At 35.9% G+C, this 19,296-nt stretch overlaps 1 protein-coding gene across 1 annotated transcript in view; it reads left to right on the top strand.

The window, feature by feature from the left end:
* Window positions 1–19,296, top strand: part of CEP126 (centrosomal protein 126) — a 42,031-nt gene that overhangs the window by 9,006 nt on the left and 13,729 nt on the right. Inside the window, exons 3-5 of the mRNA XM_068395331.1 lie at window positions 2,537–2,682; window positions 4,018–4,123; window positions 7,844–8,042. Of these exons, the coding sequence (XP_068251432.1) occupies window positions 2,537–2,682; window positions 4,018–4,123; window positions 7,844–8,042 (451 nt within the window). The remainder of the gene's footprint in view (window positions 1–2,536; window positions 2,683–4,017; window positions 4,124–7,843; window positions 8,043–19,296) is intronic.

The following is a 19,296-nucleotide window of genomic DNA, read 5'->3' as shown; positions in this document are numbered from 1 at the left end:
TTTCTGTATCAGATTTTAACGTGAGTATTTTTGACTACAGGAATACTGGAAGGTGACAATGAACTCCAGTTCTACTCTTTTAGTTCTAACTTCTGGATTTTATTTACAATTAAAGGTCATGGGATATTTTAACCAAATTGCAATAAGACATTTTATGTAGATAGAGCTGTCTGCAGATTTTTTCTGGGTTTGGATAACTGCTTGTCTGGCTTCACCTCATGCCTCAAGTGAAGCCACCCCTGCTTGCTGACAAACTGAAGTTTGCAAATGAAACTTGCAGTGTGGGGATCATATTTTAATTTAATTGTTTCTCTTTGCATAAGTCAATCTTCTGTCTTATCCTTCATTTGGAGCTGTAGAGTTTTATAACTTCATCCCTAGAAGAAGGGTTACCTTGAATTGTAGAAATTAATCTGGATTTTTGAAAGTGTCACTATTAAGTGCCATTTGCAATAAACAGGTTGTTAAAATAAAACATAAACTGCTGTCTGTATACATTACAGGATGTCATCTCAGCAGTTCTTGTGATCCAGGACAGTTGTGAGGAATGCGGCTGCTGCAAGAGCTGGAGCTTTCTGAGGGGAATTTACTTCCACAATAGAAGCAGTAATTGCTTATGTTGTTCACTGGCGTTTTGATTTCTGACCTTGGAGAACGTCAATCTAGAGTGCTACATACATTAGCAAAAGCAGTGGATCCTTTTGCACGCTGTCTCTCTTCTTGCTTTTGGCTTTTCATATGCTCCACCACTGTCTTTCTTGAGCTGAACACTGGTAGTACTGGAGGTGTAATATTGAAAGCAAGATCAGGTGTAACACAGCTTCCAGTTTCCCCTTATGATACGGGGAGGAGTTTTAAGGGGCACTCATAATGACAGGAATGCAAGTACATAGTCTTTGTGATTTAAGGTTTGAATAGCTGCATGGAATCTGTTCACAGTACATTTCCACTTCAAAAAAAATAGTATCTATTTTGTCTTCAGTTTCTATTAATGATGTGTAATAATTTGTCCATAAAATTGGGAAATCTCAGTCATTAGTTTCAGTATGTTTTGACAACCCTGCATATATGAATTTTCAAAATAGTGAAAGTTCCTTATGTCTCTGTCTGCTACACTGTGGCTTCCAAGGGAATTAAAGTGGATATTCCTGTAAAAGTGTGTACTTGGGAATTAGCTGACAGTTTTCCTGTTTTTTACTATTGCCAATTACAGCCTTTAGATATTCTAAAATAAAAGTACCTATTTCAAATTATTTTTCTGTTTGTTTTCACACATGATCAGTCAGCACTTTGAAGGGATACTAGGGAGGGTCAAGATGAATATTTCAGTTTGAACTTTTTCCCTGAAAGACAAAGGGAAGAATAATTAAAATAGCTTGAGTTAAGGAGTAGCTCTGTTAAGGAGCAGCTTTGCTCCATTAAGCAAGAAGATCTATGAAGCAACTACAAGTGATTGAAGTTATGGGAAGGTATCTTATTGTGATGAGAGAAACAAAGAACATACAGCTAAACATTACTACCTTGCTTTCCACTAATGCTGGTTAGGAGTGGGACCCTACCTAGTGTACTAGTGACCTGTCAAATCATGTTTCTAACACACAAAGAACTTTAAAGATGGTAAGCTCCCAGTTGTAGTGATCCTCGCATGGCAGGCTTTAGAAGTTTAACTTGAAGAGTGTTACTTTTACAGTATTACTGTATTTAAATATGACTTGCCTACATAGGCACCATGCCAATAAATTTACTGGGTATATTTCACTCAAGGAGCTAGTTTTAGTTTGTTGGTTAGAGCTGATGATTTTTTCAGCAGGAATAAAAATTCCACGTAGCTTCCTCAGGCTTGTGCCTACTGAAGGAAAGGTTTGTGGTGATGGTTGTTTTCCATTAGAGCCTGCTTTGCTTTGCTTTCACCAGTAGAACAACAGGTTTAACATATTTGATATTAACAACTGATTCTGTCAATCATAGTTTCTGTTACTGTTTTATCCCATTTTGTGCTACAAATCTGATTGTCTTTCAGGAATTTTCTCAACAACTAGAATTTGATACTAACTCTTACGCATTTATAGGTAAAGGCTGTAGTTCCTTTGTGTTATTTCTGAATAACAAATTTTAAACTGTAACTACTTCCCCAACAGCTCGTGAAAGGCGCACACACAGCATCTGCAGTTCACCTTCCTATTGATCTGCCCACTGTGATACATTTAAGCAGTAATGTAAAGACTGTGGCAAAAGTCACATAGATGGCAAGGACTGGTTGAGACTGCATGTTAATTCACATATAAGAAAGAATCAGGTCTCTGGTTGAGGCTAAAGAATAAAAAGATTATGGTGTGTCTCTTCTTCATCACCTGCTGTCCCGTTTACATTCGACCAACCATAAAAATCCAGCTGTGCTGAAGTTTATAGCATTTAATTTATGGACAAGCAAGCTTTTGTACTAAAATTGCAAATTGATAGGCAAGTAAGTTACTAATATTTTGGTAAATGTAATTAGAAAACATAGGGATCATCTACTTTTTCTTCTTAAATACAGAGCCTTTGAAGAAAGATGGAAGCAAGAAGAAGAAAAAGAACAAACACTTAGAGAACAAGTTCTGCGGCAGAGGAAAATTAAACTTCAGGAAGCAACTGATAAGTTCCAGCGTGCTCACCTGCCTTTTTCTCAGAACAAGCAAATAGGTTTGTAAATTAAAATTTAACCATTATTCACAATACAAGTGTTTTTCTATTAATAGAATATAATTGAGGCAAACAGAACAATTAACCTGACTCAAATTAATTTAATTCATTAGTATAATCAAAACATAACTGACAAGAAGCTCAGTTTTCATACATATGACAAAAGTGGGTAAAGGGAATTAAAGAAACCATTTTTTTTCCTAAAAATTGTATTGCGAGTTATTTCATTGTATTCTGGTCACAGGAAGTAGGTCACCTCTTTGGGATATTGTGGCTTCCTGGGTTTTCCCTGCTTTTTTCACTGCAGAGTGGTTATTGCTTACAATACGGTGCTTTCACGGCTGGGTGTGGAGTGTTACAAGGCCACTGGAAGTTACGAGGACGGTATAATGATCCCCTATTTGAACCCCACATTCAAGAATGTGCATTTTGTTTATGATTAAGTAAAAGCAGTCCTAGCATATATTAATGTCTTACATAACTTTTGCTGAATTAGTCAGCTTTTTAAGCTGTTCTCTCGCTGCTGGGAAGTAATGATCACTTCAACTCAGTTCCTGCTTTCTTGGAATCAGTGCAGATTGGCAGGAGTTTTTAACAGCATCAGACAAGTCTGATTTCCAGTTAAATTTCCAGTGTTGAAACTCTTAAGATCTGGTATATTACTTAGGTATTCTTTAACAGATTTACTCTCCCAACTGCAATTGTGCCAACTGTGAGGTAATGTCTCTGACTTCAAGATCAAATGTCAGATTAAAATAACAAAATAGAACAGTACTGGTTTAGGGCTTCTTCATAGCTCTGACAGACCAGACTGTGTAGCAATATAATGAACCACAATTTCTTTTCTTGGTTTTCCTTTATAGAAATTCTGCCTCTGCCACTTTCTACCCTACTTTTGCTTACTTGGAAGAGGCAACACTTTATGCCTGTCTGGACTGTTTCTTTCTCCACTGATTCGATTAGTAAGTCATAATTTGGCCTCTATAAAATATCTGCAAGCCATAACTTTGGCTTAGAGCATGAGCAGAATAATCATGATGTAAAAACAAAGTTAGTGCTGGATTTTTTAACCTATTTTTTCAACAGTGCAGTCTAAAAACAAATAACAAAACTGTTGAATACATGTGTAACTGTAAACACTTGAACAGACTGGGGTTTTGTTTCAGAGGAACTAGAGATGCTCCAGCATGTCTAATGATGCTAAACCACTCAGTTTATTGTAACAGTTTGGATTTAGACTTCCAAACTTAAGAAACTTAACCAAACCATTTATGGTAAAATATTCCAATTTTTAAAATATTTTTTCCATTGTGTTTTTTACTCTAATCCTTCTAGTCCAGACAAAAGCAGCTTTTCAGTTAGAAGCAGCTCTCAAACAAATTAAAGGATCAGTTTTAACACCAGGACTGTGCTTGCCCAGCAGAAACAAAACCAACTTCAGGTAAGCATTTCTGTTTACTCTGATGATCAAAGGAAGTAAATTGCTTAGTGTGTTCAATAAACAGCAGACAATTACTCTTTAAGAAATTGTAGGCCTTTTCTCTAGTGGCAAAGAAAGCATTTCTGTGAACTGTTCCAGTGAAACATTATGAAACATCCTTGAGTTGTTTGTGTCCATTTGGTGAAACAGCAGAGGAGATGACACAAACCTTTTCCCTTCAGCAGAATTCTGGGAATAGTCAGGGCTAACCCATTCTTCATTCAGCTATAGCTTGACTCAGATTGCCATGGTTATCAAACCATCTGCTGTTCTGTGAAGTATTCTGTCTAGATAATTTCTTATTCTCAACTAGATTTTTTCTTTTTGACATTCAAGGATAGTTTAGTTTGTATATTCATCCCTTGATCTTGTCTTCTTTCCATCTGTCATTCCTTTAAATTTCTCATCCTCTATAAGTATCTTGAGCATCTTGATAACAATTTCGCCTGCTATTTCATTTTATATCACATACAATTTGAATTGCATACTTTCCACTCTACCGGAGCACTTTTTCAAAGATACCTTAACTTACCACAGAATGTTTCTTCATGCATAGTTTATCTATCTGCTGTATTTGATACTCCTTCCTGATTATCCCCTTCCTAATCTCTCATTTCTTTAACGATTCAGCTCAGGGTTTTATTTTTGTTGTTGCTGGTTTTTTATTACTATTGTTGTAATTCTTTTCTGCATGCTGTAAATTGGGCAGATGTTCAGAACAGAGATAAAATCTGTCTAAAAGGGGTCTCTCTACTTTTGAGCTTCAGTGTATTCTTCATTGTGAGATTAATATTCAGTTCGATTACATTTCTACTGCTGATTAAAACATGTTTGCAGGTGATGAACTGGGCAATTGAGAAAATATTTCATACCTCTCAGAGCTAAATACTCGTGCTATCTGCCGGTCAACATGCATATAGTTCTGCAGCTACTACACTAGATTGACATAACAAAGGAGGATTGCAGCCATAAAAACAAACAAACAAAAAATCTATCTGTTAAATATAAGTTGAAATTATGGCAAGAAAATGTAGATGTTTCTGAACCCGATCTCAGGGCTCCTGATCGTTTGTCTCATTTCACTCATAAGCTTGATTAAGGACAGTATCTCAGTGCCTCTTCCCCTGCTTCTTTATTTTTCATCTTTCTTCACACTGCTCCTTGTGCCTCAAGGGCTCACAACTTTCTCTCAGGACATCTTCAAACCACTTACCATTTGCTTAATTTCTTACAGTATAACATTGCTGTCACTCCATATTATATTCGTATAATTAAAAAAATTCACTATCCTGTAATAATGATAGTGTGTTCTTTTCCTCATTTTCATTTTTATAACCTGATTTCCTAAGGAAATTACATTTATACGTTCATATTCTTCTACAGTTTGTCTTCCCCTAGTAACCAAATTGAGAGAGCGCTAAGAATCTCAAAGATAATCATATTTCTACAAGTTTGAATTTGGCAACTGAACGAGGAAGTAATTATTCAAACAAGTGACCCCAGCATGAAAAACGCTTAAAAGTTGAGTTGACCAATTGAAAGGTTACAAGCCAGTTAGTACGGATAAGACAGCACACACATACCTTGGAACCTGCCACAGGATGTGCTGCCTCTTCCCTGGCTGGTAACTAGGAGGCTTGGCTAGGACCCATATGGGGTGGGTGAAGGAGGATGTAGAGAATATTGACAGGATGGTAATAAGGGGAAGATGAATTAAGTTATTGCAGTACAGGCTTGTGTATAGGGGCAAGGTATACAAATTAATATGAAATAAAGCTTTGCTTATCCTACTGCTAACAATTTGTCTACCTTCCTTGTGTCAGAAAATATTCTATGCATTTTTGTCTGCATCTCACACAATCCCTTACTGAGCACTGAGATTCAAACTGAACACGTGCTATGCAGCATAGATTCTTCTGGTCTGCTGCAAAAGAAGTTAGTGCAGGGTTGTTCCTGTTAGTTTTGGTCTGGGAGCGATAGTTTGTGTGGGTTATAAAAGTGACATTTCTGTGTTTTCAGACTTGGTTCCAAAAAATGTGCAAAATTCTTTTAGAGGGCAAATAAATGTCTTGCAAAAAGTACAGCAAAGTAAGCTTTGATACAGAAAAACATTTTGACAAGGTTCTCAAAGGTGAAGGTTCTTCAAAACTCACCAGTTCTGAGCTGTAAATCTTTAAAAATGTCTTATAATCCCTTTAATTGGAAATTTTGGGACAGCTGTTACTCAAAATCCAATGATTGCTGAGAAGAAGTATCATTTCAAATATTGGACCTGATCGTGGTAAAATGAAAGCTGGATCCCCCCTTTTTGGTAAAGGTATACCCGTTTTACAAATAACTTCACTGAAAGTTTATACTGGTTATCTGTTTCCAAGATCTGTTCTTCTACCACCATTTGCAATCATTGTGGAGTACAACAAATACTTGATCCTAAAGTCGTGAGACATAAGCTTGGCTTTCTAATCAGTTGTAAGGGTTGTGGCTCTACTGCACAGATGTGAGAACTCGAAGCATGGATCTGGTGAGAGATTTCTCTTAAGTGCCGCTTTGGGTAAGCCAGGCTAAGGTCATTTAGGGCCCTTGAACCAGTTTGGAGCCAAAAGATAGGATCAGTGTCCATTGCTAAACTGTTCCACCTAGGCAGTCAAGCAACCAAATCAAAAAGTGAAGTGTAGCTGGCAACCTGGTAATAGTTATATTTCCAGAAGACTAAAGCGTGATTGACCTATGAGCTGGTGGGTTTGGGGGTGTGCATTATTTCTGGGTTTCTTTAATGCCTACCTTTCTTATTGGTTAAAGCTACTTGCTTCTTGGTTTTGACATCCTTGATATCTACCCAGTTCTTGCCTCTTGTTTTCCAGAGCTTGGTTCCTATTCCTAGTGACCTTACCCAGCCTTGTTCTGCTTCTGTCTGCTTTTTATTCTTGAACATATCTCATTACACACTCCTTGCCTTCCTAGTCTCTGACTGCACATTTTCTTTGTCATTTGGCTTCACATGCTTCTTGACTTCTTTAATTCCTGAGTGTCAACCAGCCCCATGGTTGCTAATTCTTGCTAATTTTCATCCTGTAGAAACCTGTGGTTTCCTCTATCTTAATTTGGGCTCACCCTGACCACAATAGCTACACTAGCTATTCCAAAAATTTTTTTTTTCAGATAGCAAATACAAATTCTTTAATGTACCACATTGCTGATATTACACATCATCAGCAGAGCTGAGCTCTCTGGATACTACAAAGCCTTCCTGCTATTTGAAGTAAGGGAATATCTGACAGTGTCAGTATATAGTTATCCTCTATATAAGCCAGCCTTATGGAAAAATAAAGGTCATTTTACTTGTTTTTTTTTTTTAAAAAAACACATCCGTGTTCCATTTCTGTAAATGACCAAACCGTTGGCTGACATTTTCCAGATTAATTCAGCCTGAGGCAGTCACCCAACAACCCAATCAGAAAAGTCTGACTATTTATAAACAACAGAAGAGAAGGTTTAAAATGGAAAGCATTGGACAGTTTTAGATAGTACTAACAGCACCACCTGTAGTTACATATAGTATAGCTGTCCTTCACTTGCCAGGCATTTATTGATGGAGTATACTTTTGGAACAGAACATATTTAAAATTCTACAGTTGATGTGTAGAAATAAGCCAAAGTAATAAGTTATTTGCTTGCATCAAGAACTACAGATGACACTTCATCCTCATCAGCATCTAGAAACGGTTCGTTCCATCAGAAGCAGATTTCAGCAATGGTTGGCTGCGATAAAACAGTACAAGAAAGCACTAGAACAAACACGGATAGTAACCAACTTCTCTTCCAGAAAAATCTGAAAGAAATGCAACAACTCCTTGAAAAACAGCATCTCAGCAACTTGGAGGTATGATATTTTCACGTGGTTCATTAAATGATGCTTCTTAAATGTAATAGAAAGTTTCTTGAATGTGATAAAAATGAAAGCTCTGTTAAGCACACTTTACCAAGTAGACAATACCTGAGGGCACACTGCACTATGCCTTACCAATAGATTATTTATAGTAAAATTATACATATTTTTCAATAAGAAACCAGAGATCTTTAAGAATGTTTGTAAGAATATTTTCACAAATTTTTCAAAGATATCTGTCATGTTGTCTTTCTTTCTGTAAACGTAAAATTTATATGCCAGACTTCTTGGCTCTGAAGTGGCTAGCCATTAGTCTATCACAGGAGTCTTGTGCTAGCTCCAAACTTAAATTGGTGGCTTGCAATTCACACTGAAGTTTCTGCTTTGCTGATTGCTACAGCTCAGCACAAAATGCTATAGCAGTATAATTACGGTAGGTCAAACGTTGGGGTTTTTTTGTTTCCTGTTTTTTTCCCCAGTGTGTGGTGATTTCTTAGGGATTGACTTCAAGTCTCTTGAGATCCTTTTTTGTCGTCTTTGGAATAGATGCAGGTATTCCAGTAACAAGCCAGTAACAACTTTCTGCCTAAACTAATTTTTGGACCTAAAATCAGTTTCAAAAGTCACCTTAGAAACACAGTGACAATCAAGAACTGAGCTGCAAAGTGTTTTCTTATAACTGCACTTTTGAGTGTGATTTTAGGTCTGTCAGTGTTGTCTTTGATTTTGGAAATATTGTCTTCAGTATTACATTTTTTGGAAACAAGAGGACACAATTTTGGACTCATTCTTTTATGATATTATCTACTGGTAGCTGGACTCGTGGTGTCTGAAAAGGACCTTGACACTATGAAGCACCGTCCCTTTATATTGATGATGGCTAGAGGCATGGGAACGTTGGTGGCAATAGAGCAAGGGCTTTTCCTTTTAATACATGTGTATGGATAACCTTTGAAAGACTGCATACAGTTCTGATATATTTTGAGTTCTTTGATATATTGATGTTTTCAGGCACATTCATCTCTGTCTTTGTACCTCCTTTGTTCTGATGGGTATTCATGAGAATCTTGAGCAGCTGATGGCTAACACAAAAAATCTTACTCAACTGGAGTAAATTTTAAAAATGTTGAGGAGAGAGAAAGTATAGTTTGTACTGGCAAGGTTGTTGATTAGTGTTCAGTCTTATTTCCAAGCATGAAAGAAGGAAGAGCGAATGACAATTTATAGAAGACAGCTGATAAAACTGAATTCTAGATAACCACTTCCAAACAAAATACAAAAAGGTCTAAGCTTTTTTTTTTAAAAAAAAACACATTGTGTATTTCATTGGTACAGTGTTTGCAAATCCCTCCCTAAATGATGATGTGGAATTTGGCAGTAGCTGCATTAGAACATCTTAGATTTAGTGAAAATAAAAGGAAATTTTTTGAGGAAAATATCTAAAAAGATTTTTCTTAATATGTTGTAAGACATCTATATTGTAGTGTATTTTATCATAACAACTATCACATTCTAATTGAATTCTAGGGGAAAACTGCTGAGAGTCATTCAGGGTTTTTTACTTATAGTTTTTTCTAAATGTTATCATCAGCTTTGGACACTGCATATAATACAGGAATTTGTGTTTACAAATTAATGTATTTTTGAAAATCAGAATCATAGAATAGTTTGGGTGGGAAGGCACCTTTAAAGGTCATCTAGTCCAACCCCCCTGCAGTGAGCAGGGACATCTTCAACTAGATCAGGTTGCTCAGAGCCCCGTCCAACCCGACCTTGGATGCCACCTCTTTGGGCAACCTGTTCCAGTGTTTCACCACCCTCATCATAAAAAAATTCTTCCTTATATCTAGTCTGAATCTACCCTCTTTTAGTTTAAAACCATTGCCCCTTGTCCTATCGCAACAGGTCCTGTAAAAATTTTACTTTTTTTTTCCAGAATGTATTTTTCTGCTACCACTAGAGGTTGCTCAGCTTCTTCCCTCTGATGAATAGTTTCAAATTATAAATATTTATATTTCAAATATTTGGACTTTCTTTCTTGAAATTACATGCTTTGGACTCTGATTAGAAAAAAAGTCAAGAAAGCTATTGTCATTGTTCTAAGGCCTGAGTTTCAGAAGTTTAATACTTGGATTGTGCTGGTGTGCATGTGCATTGTGACTTCCTGTGATGGGAAATAGTATTTGTAATACTCTTACTAATAAAATTTATAATTATTTATAATACTCTTACTGACATGAATAGGCTTCGGTAGTCTTGTTATTGTCTGTTGTCCAAAGTCATTTCAACAGTGCTTGCCCTTCTGAAACTAATGTCAGAGTATTTCACTGTGCACATGCTTTGCAGTCTAACCATCCATTGAGATCCCTTGACCTCTCTTTGTTTCTGTTTTTACAGGCCCAGCAGGATTATAAAGATTCCTAAAATTCTTTTCTTTCCTACAGGGTAATAAAGTTCTATGTAGGCCCTTACCAGTAGATTTGGTGTGTTCCCTGCTGTTCATCCCTAAAAATTTGTATAGTTTCAGCAGTAAGCCAAGATTTTTAGTGATCCTTCTACCATTCCCCAAAATTATTTTGCTTAAAATATTGAGAGAAGTAGATTTTATTTTGTGCAACAGTTATGTCTGAGCCAATATAGCAAATTATTAGTTGTAATATTTCCATAAGTATGTTCTGTTCTGAAGAAATTAGTATTGTTAACTTCATTTGCAATCAAAGGTTTTGTTGCACAGTCCTTTCCTGGTTTTGTTGTAGGCATAAATAAAATCTTTAAGGTGGAGCTGGTAGCACAGTCTCTAGCTAAAGCTGCGTGCAGCTTTTCACCAAAAGACGTTACTCCCAAGTGTTTATAATTTTTCCAAATGTTAACTGCTTATGCTGAAATTTTCCATTTCTGGCACCTGCCTTGAACTGAATAATTTAGAAAATTTCCATTAAAATGGCTCAACTGTGACACAGAATACTATTATTCATATATCTTTTGTCTGTTTCTTTTCACCACCTCTTTAATTTGGTGACCATACAAAATTGTTTTGGTCAGAACAGTATTTTTATGCTGTTCCAGAAAAATACATTATGCTTGAATTAAACTGTTTGATTGATGTAACATTTTATCTCTATTGTTTCACTTTTTAAGAAAAATACTTGGAAGCAAGAGCTAATTCACAGACAAAATAGGTATAGATTACAACATGGAGATTGTATTTTCCTCTTCCCTCCTTTATATGACTATAATTAGGTTATTCGAGTAGTATCTGTGAAATCTAAATTTAAATTCCTTTCTGATTGATTCGAAGCAGGAATTTTACCTTGTCTCTCCTTTTTTTTTCAAGCAATTGTGCAGCCATTGAAGTACTCAGTATCAGCCTTTCTATGGATACTGTTCACTTTGGCAAAAAATGCTTGAATATTTATTGAAACAGGGACTGGAACACAGGTATCATTTCTCATAAATTGCAACCCAAACCATGAGGTCAGAAAGTTATTATATTATCTCAAATACAATAAAATTTTGTAGCCTATTGTACTGTGCGTGTGCTCATATATGTTACAAATAGAATTAAGTCTTTGAGAAATAATGAAGAATATTTTCTAAGTGGTGTTCATAGAATCATAGAATCATAGAATGGTTTGGGTTGGAAGGGACCTTGAAGATCATCTAGTTCCAACCCCCCTGCCATGGGCAGGGACACCTTCCACTAGACCACGTTGCTCAAAACCCCATCCAGCCTGGCCTTGAGCACTGCCAGGGAGGGGTCATCCACAGCTTCTCTAGCCAACCTGTTCCAGTGTCTCACCACCCTCACAGTCAAGAATTTCTTCCTAATATCTAATCTAAATCTACCCTTTTTCAGTTTAAAACCATTCCCCCTCGTCCTATCACTACTTGTCCTTGTAAAAAATCCCTCTCCTGCTTTCCTGTAGGCCCCCTTCAAGTACTGGAAGGCTGCTAGAAGGACTCCCCGGAGCCTTCTCTTCTCCAGGCTGAACAGCCCCAACTCTCTCAGCCTGGCTTACCGTGAAGACAGGCTGTCTTCATGTTCCACTGAATGAAAGCAGCAGATGTTACAAACACATAAATATGGACATAGCCCTACTTTCATGAGTGAATTGACCTGTATGACTGTTAGCTATTTGTGTTACTATGCTTTTGAGGTTGGGCTGTGTCTATGAAATAGAGATGTTTCATGTAACTGATGGAAAAACTGAACTAATTTTCAAGTGCATTTTTAGTATGACTGGAATGAGTTAAACAAGGGTTCCTTCTGCAAGGTTTATTGTATCAGTCTAACTCTTCAGAGGCATAGACAAGACCAGTGTGGAAAAAAGGAGTGCCTGTGTACAGAGTCTTTCCCAAGTGTCAAGAACTTGTAGAATGCTTAGGGCTAGTTAGTGGGAAAACAGACTCTCAAGGGGAGAGTTAGGATAAAATGGCACTGGAATTGAAGTCAGATTTGACTTTAAGAGACCATTCAAGGACTTGAAATAGGTTTCTGTGGTCACCTTATATCTAGAAATGTTGGCCATTTTTTATTTACAACTGTGAATGTTAACATCTTTTATGTTGATCACTTAAATTATATTACAAACTCAAGTGATTTCCCTACTTATTTTCCTTTTGGCAAGAGCAGGGGGATCAGGTTTTACTGGCTTTCAAACAATATTTCAACATACCACTATATTCCATGTTATTTCACTAATCCAAAATTCACATTTGCTATAAAGGCAAATTGAAATGTATCTCCAGACTAAATTATTTCACCCAAATTCTCGAACTTGTTTTGATTGTGTATTCCTTAAGAGAAGAGGGTTTTTTTACATAAAATAGTGGTTTATTCCATGCCTGTGCTGTATAAAATGTCATTACAATCTTCATATCCTGCAATCTGGATGTTCAGTCATTTGAAGAGTGTCTTGCCTCAATTCAAAGTCCTTCTTGAATTGGTGATAATGTAGGATTAAAGCTGAAACAGCATTTTCAGTACAAAAGAGTTTGTTTCACAGGTAAATTAATACATTAATAAGACTTTGCTTGTGGAAGTTAGAATTTTTATACATACAGCATATCTCACAAACCACAGAAACAGGGAAATTGAGAACTGTCATCCAATACATACCTGCTGCTCCTTTACAAGCATATACTTTTTCATAAGATTGGCCATATATATTTACATGACTCCATTTTTGGTTTTACATTCATATACATATATCCATATATATATATATGAAATATTTATATATAGCTATGCACTAAATTATTTCTACCATGCTTCATAGCTATTTTTAAGTCATTTGTTTTACTGGAACAGAATAAATTGTTCATAAATGTAGTTAAAGGAGAAGAACAGAGGAAAAAATAGCAGTATCTGATCTTTAGTTTATTGCAATTATGGTAATAATAAAATGTTTGCTTGCAGGAAGGGAGTGGAAGATACAAAAGTTTGTGCATCCTGATCTGCCACGATGCTATATTATATTGTAACTTGGTATTGTCAGATATAGTATATACTAACATCTCAAGGGGATGTTGGGAAATCTATTGCTTTCTCGTCAAGATTAAAGTATCACTATCCAGAGTAATCCTACCCCTTTTAATATGGCAGAGCCTTGTTTTGTTTTGTTTTGTTTTTTAAAGAGTCACTTTTGTGAAGTGGAAAGCAAAACAGAATTTAACTACTTTTTTCTTCCAGTATTCTGCTTCTGTCCTAGTAGGCTCATGGTGGCCTGGGTACACAGAAACCTAATCAATTCTTTCATTTTTTTTTTAAATATTAATTATTATAAACCCATAGCAGCACTTCTGTGGTATTGAGTAGCTTGAGCTTTGCTGTGCAGTTTATGCCTGATACTGGCATATCTCCATAAGGAAGTGTGGCTCACTAACTGGGAAATAAAGCATTAAACCAAACACCCAGAATTCAGAGGACAGGAATAAACAGAGAATAACTGGGACCCAGGAGACTGAAAGATCTTGTAACAAACAACTTGAAGAATTACGCTGTTTCAAACAGTGGCAAGAAAAAAAAAATACCAGCTTTTAAATTCAGTAGGCTGTTTAGGGGAAGGTAGATGCTGAAATCTTGTACATGTTCTTATAAATCATATCTGTAAAGTTCTTAAGAGAAATGTATGTCTTGCAAAATATCTGATTGAAAAAATGGAATTTGTAAAACAGGTAACATGTAACAGTCACTAAATATTTTTTTCAAGATAAGTTATTATATTAATGAAGCATGCAGTGAATGTTGGCAATTACATGAAACTGTCTCATTAGATAAACTTATTTCTAGAAAGGTATAAATATATAATATTAGAAAACACTCTTAGGTATATGGTTTAACTTTTAGGTTGCCCTTTTGGAGTCAGGCTTTGGACTCAATGATCATCGAGGGTCCCTTCCAACTCAGGATATTCTATGGTTCTAGAAGTATTTTTGGATTTCACCTTCAGGATTTCCTAATGTAAATCCACCTTCTGCCTTGGTTGCTGCTGTGCAGTGCACAAGATAGAGTGGAAACATGTAAAAAACTGTTCCATCTTCATGATGTATTTACATTGCTAAAAGAAAAAGTAATGCTTTTTATAGACTGCAAAAATATATACTAATTTTTTAGCAAGCCAGAGAGATCTGATAGGATAGTCCCTCAGCTGAACTAGGGATTATTTTAAAAATTAGATTCAAACACTCTATGGTTGTGGGTCTTTTAGGAGGTGTGTACTGGTCAAATAATATTAATAATTTTTTGCTGATGCTACAGCTCCAGTTCATTCAAATCTGTCAATCCTAATGCTTTGTCTTATTTGTGTATTTGTGAATAAGAATAAACCACAAAGACAGATTCTGAGTTATCTAGAAGACGAAGAATCCATCAGTTATTCTTCTCTTCTTTCCCCATAAATCAGACTTTGTTGGAAAGCTTTTCTGAAAAGGATAATTTCAGGGCTTTGAGCCTCATCATTAAGACCTTAACCAGTGACAGAGAGGATTATTTCTTTGCTTTAAAATGGAAAAAAAATCTCTTAGAATTGTTTCCCTTTCATTTCTTTCTCTAAAGTATTGTCTAGAAATAGCTTCATCTACGAAATATTTTTAAAAACATCATTTCTCCTACAACCTGCAAATTTCAGTGAAGTGAAAATGGATAACTTTTAGCTGATCTCCATTCTCCTTTTCTGGGATAACCAAAATGACATTGAATATAGCATAGATTGTAAATAACTATGAATTTGCTCATTAAATTATGTCATTGCATTTTATATATAACATTAAAACAATTATTAGTTAAGCAGTTAAGAACTTCTAGAATTAATATTGCATATGCATGCCCAATTTTTCTCCATGTCTGTTTGCCTTATGATGGCTTTCGAATATGCAGTCCCATACTATTTTTACAAGACCTCATCTCTTAAATTTGCTGGGTAGATGGTGCCTGCTCAAAATAAATTTATTAATGGGTTAGAAACAAAAAAGGGACTAATGCATTGTGGTGCTCAGTGCCTCAACATTTAAGCATTTAATAATGTTAATGGTATTTAAAAGCTGGCATTATGAATTCCACTTCTGGAGCTGACTGACTAGGTTAGTCTGTGAGAGAGTTGGGCATCTGGAGTAGGGATCCTGAGAAGCAGCACTCTGAGTACTGAGATGCTAAGTTAATTAATATAAAGCAACAGAGCATGACGTTTAGCTGAAAGCCTGGTTTCCTACACAGTTATGTACATTTACCTCGGGACTTCATTAAAACTGGAAGTCAGAAATTGAAACCCTGACATTCAGTGTTCAGATCACTTTTCTTTAAAAATCCTTCAGTACAGTATGGCTTACTGAAGTGCCTGAGTGCGTACAAAATTGGAAACTTGAGTTCTTTTTATCCCGAGGAGTTTAAACCTGTGTTTCTAGCATCCTATGATGATTTTCCAAACAGGCAAATCAGGTTCTTTTAAATACTCAGGTTCATAGATAGCTAGTTTCTGTATCCAAGATAGCTTGGGGGGGAAATTAGAGCACAAGTCTTATGAGGAGCAGCTGAGGGAGCTGGGGCTGTTTAGCCTGGAGAAAAGGAGGCTGAGGGGAGACCTTATCGCTCTCTATAACTACCTGAAAGGAGGTTGTAGCGAGGAGGGTGTTAGTCTCTTCTCCCAAGTAACAAATGATAGGATGGGAGGAAATGGCCTTAAGTTGTGCCACAAGAGGTTTAGATTTGCTATCAGGAAAAATTTCTTCACTGAAAGGGTTGTCAAGCATTGGAACAGGCTGCCCAGGGAAGTGGTGGAGTCACCATCCCTGGAGGTATTTAAAAGATGAGTAGATGTGGTGCTTAGGGATATGGTTTAGTGGTGGACTTGGTAGTGTTAGATTAACAGTTGGACTTGATGATCTTAAAGGTCCTTTCCAACGAAAACAATTCTATGATTCTATGATTCTAAATTAGGCACCTAGGAGTTAGCCTAGGAAAGACAGGGGTGTTGATAGGAGGCTTTTCTCTGGTCATCCTACACCTCCATAGCTTCTTTGGTGAGTTTGGCACAGTACAATGGATCTCTTATGTAACATAAGCATCAAAATCCTACCTCAGTGGCATTTGCTTTCTTGGGTCTGCCCAAGTCTTCTGTGAAATCAGCATTGTGTAGTGCCATGCATTTTATGTTTTCCAAACTTGCATAGAAAAGAGATTATTAATTTTCTAATGGACTTTCCAATTTCACAGTCAGTAAACTCAAAACCAGTAAAGGTGTTTAGGTACCTCACTAGCTTTGACAGGTATCTTTGTATCTGCATGAACATTAGTGTCTGTTACTTCACAACAAATGTGAAGTATAACATTATATATACACACATACAACACAAAGAACTCCTGTGAATAAACCAGTTGAAATTATCAAAAATAGCAAGTAGTGCAATAGATGAGGGGCCTGGGTTTTCAGAGTAGGTAGCATTTTTCCAGCATTTATCTTCAGAAGAGTGTTCCCATTCACCTCCTGGCACTGTGAACAGTCAGCACTTCTTTTGCAGAAAATGTCAAATATACATATAGAAGCTCTTCAGTGTAATGGCGTTCTGACACAGTCCGTTGGCAGAAAATTCACTTGTTGGGTTCTCTTAAAATTTTACTTGTTGCAATGTTGTTCTTTCATTGGCCTCATGAAAGATTTCTTAGGGTCATGTTTTCTCTTAATTTTAGCGCTTTACTGAAATGAAATTGCTTGACACAGCTGTTCTAAGTCTTAAGACATACAAGTGTCCTCCTTAACTCCTCGTAAGTGTTCTCTTTCCTAGAATACCAAGTATGTGGACAGGCTGGGTTTAGATTTCATGCATTAGGACATAAGATAATGCAGGCAACAGGCAATACAATAAATTGTACTTACATAACAGAAACAATGTGCAAATCCAGAAAATAAAAAGATAGTACCCTCTGTGAACATTTTTATTTCCTTATCATCCTATAATATACTCACAGATTAAATCAAATTAAATCATTGGGATTTCCAGGTTTATTTCCCTGTAGCTATTGACTATGAAAAAAGAACAACTAATTGTTGAATGCTTTTTGAGGACTACGTAAGGAGTTCTAGTTATGTGTTTTTACAAGAAAATGTGCCATTCACTTTCATTACAGAGTAGGCTAGAAAGGGAAATAAAATATGTAAAGATTTTAATGAGAATGATAAGCATCTTTAATGTGTGAAATGATGAAATTGTATGATGCAACAAAATAAATGTAAATGAACTAAATTTGCATGAACTAAGTAAAAGCGAGTATGTGTTTAAATGAGGAACCCTTCTGTATTCTTTAGTTCCTAACTTATTTCTGGAGGTTGCCTCAACTGAGATTTTGTGTTCCCATGAGGTTTTGTTTTACAAGGAGAGTAAAATTATATATTATACAGGATCAAGTCTATTTTCAACCTCTGGAGCACAACTGGGTAAAATTGGTTTTATCTTAATTTTTAAAAGTTGCAACTTTTCTTGCACCCTCCAGATTTACCAATTTAAGTTACCTGCAATCGGAACAAGTTTTTAAAAATCAATCCTTGCAAAATTTTTCCTCTATTTAACTTAGTCATTTTAGAAACACATGTTTAGCTATACAGGTGCAGTTTCCAGATTAGACAAGAAGTAAGCCTGATACCTATAATTTATTTTTACTGTTTTTTCCCCATCTGAAAATTTCAAAGTTATTTCTTAAATTTGGCCTGGAACAGAAAACTCTGAGCATATGCTTTTTTCTTGTTCTGTGAAGTTCAAGCAGAGGTTAACAATATAATTTAGCCAAACATAAAGGTTAATAAATAACTAACAACGTGTTATTTATTCTTTTCTATTAGAAAGACACCAGTTTGTATAGCTTTAGTTTGAAAACGTGCCCTAAAGGGATCTTTCCCTACACTTGGTTCTTTGTTTTTCTATTTAGTTTCTTCATCTCAGATCATAACTATGATGGAAGACTGCACCAACCTCTGAACAGATAGTGCAAGATTTAATTCAACCATAAAAAGTCTTTCAGGACTCACTAAGCTTTTTATTCTGCAATTTAAAATATTTGTACAGCTATAAACTATGCAATATTATGGTATAACAATTTTATTAGAGTAAAAGAAAGGTTTATCACAAAAATGTGTTCTTATTCACTAATGAATTTTATGCATTCTTTGATAAGTTTTCAAAATGTTAATTCTGTTCTAATTGCCAGGGGATATATAATCACTTACCTAGGTTAACAGATTTTGCTACTTAAAACATTTTCCATTTAAATTCACTAATGAAAAAAAATCTTCATTGCATAAGATTGCATATCTAATGCAGCTTCTCTTAGTTTTTCATGTCAATTCTTTCCAACATATGGTTTAAAATCACTTAGCTGCTGAGTTGTGTGGAAGTGAACTTAGCAGAGAAAGATTGTACGAGATTGTGAAAATAGCCGATATGCTTGTTTTCCTTTATGTTTATGTGTATTTTGAAATCTTGTACTTAAAAAAGTATAGATTTTCAACCATGTCAGGCATCTGGGTGCTTGGATGGAGAAGTAATAGAGACAAAAACACCTGTAGAGTACATACATAAGGTTGTCCCAATGGTGATTCAGATGGTGCCAGTTGCTCTTACTCATCACTACATTAAACTTCGACTAAGAAGTTGGGGCAGTAGATGGGACTCCCATATGCCGTTAGACCTGATCTGTCCTCATAGATCAGATGATGTTTTCTTCTTTCTGAAAGATTAGAAGAGGGGGTTCCACTGGGGG

This window comes from Nyctibius grandis, chromosome 2 (genome assembly GCF_013368605.1).
Source record: "Nyctibius grandis isolate bNycGra1 chromosome 2, bNycGra1.pri, whole genome shotgun sequence".
Lineage (NCBI taxonomy): Eukaryota > Metazoa > Chordata > Aves > Nyctibiiformes > Nyctibiidae > Nyctibius > Nyctibius grandis.
Note: the sequence above shows the minus strand (reverse complement) of the source record. Positions and strands in the feature narration are given on the sequence as shown.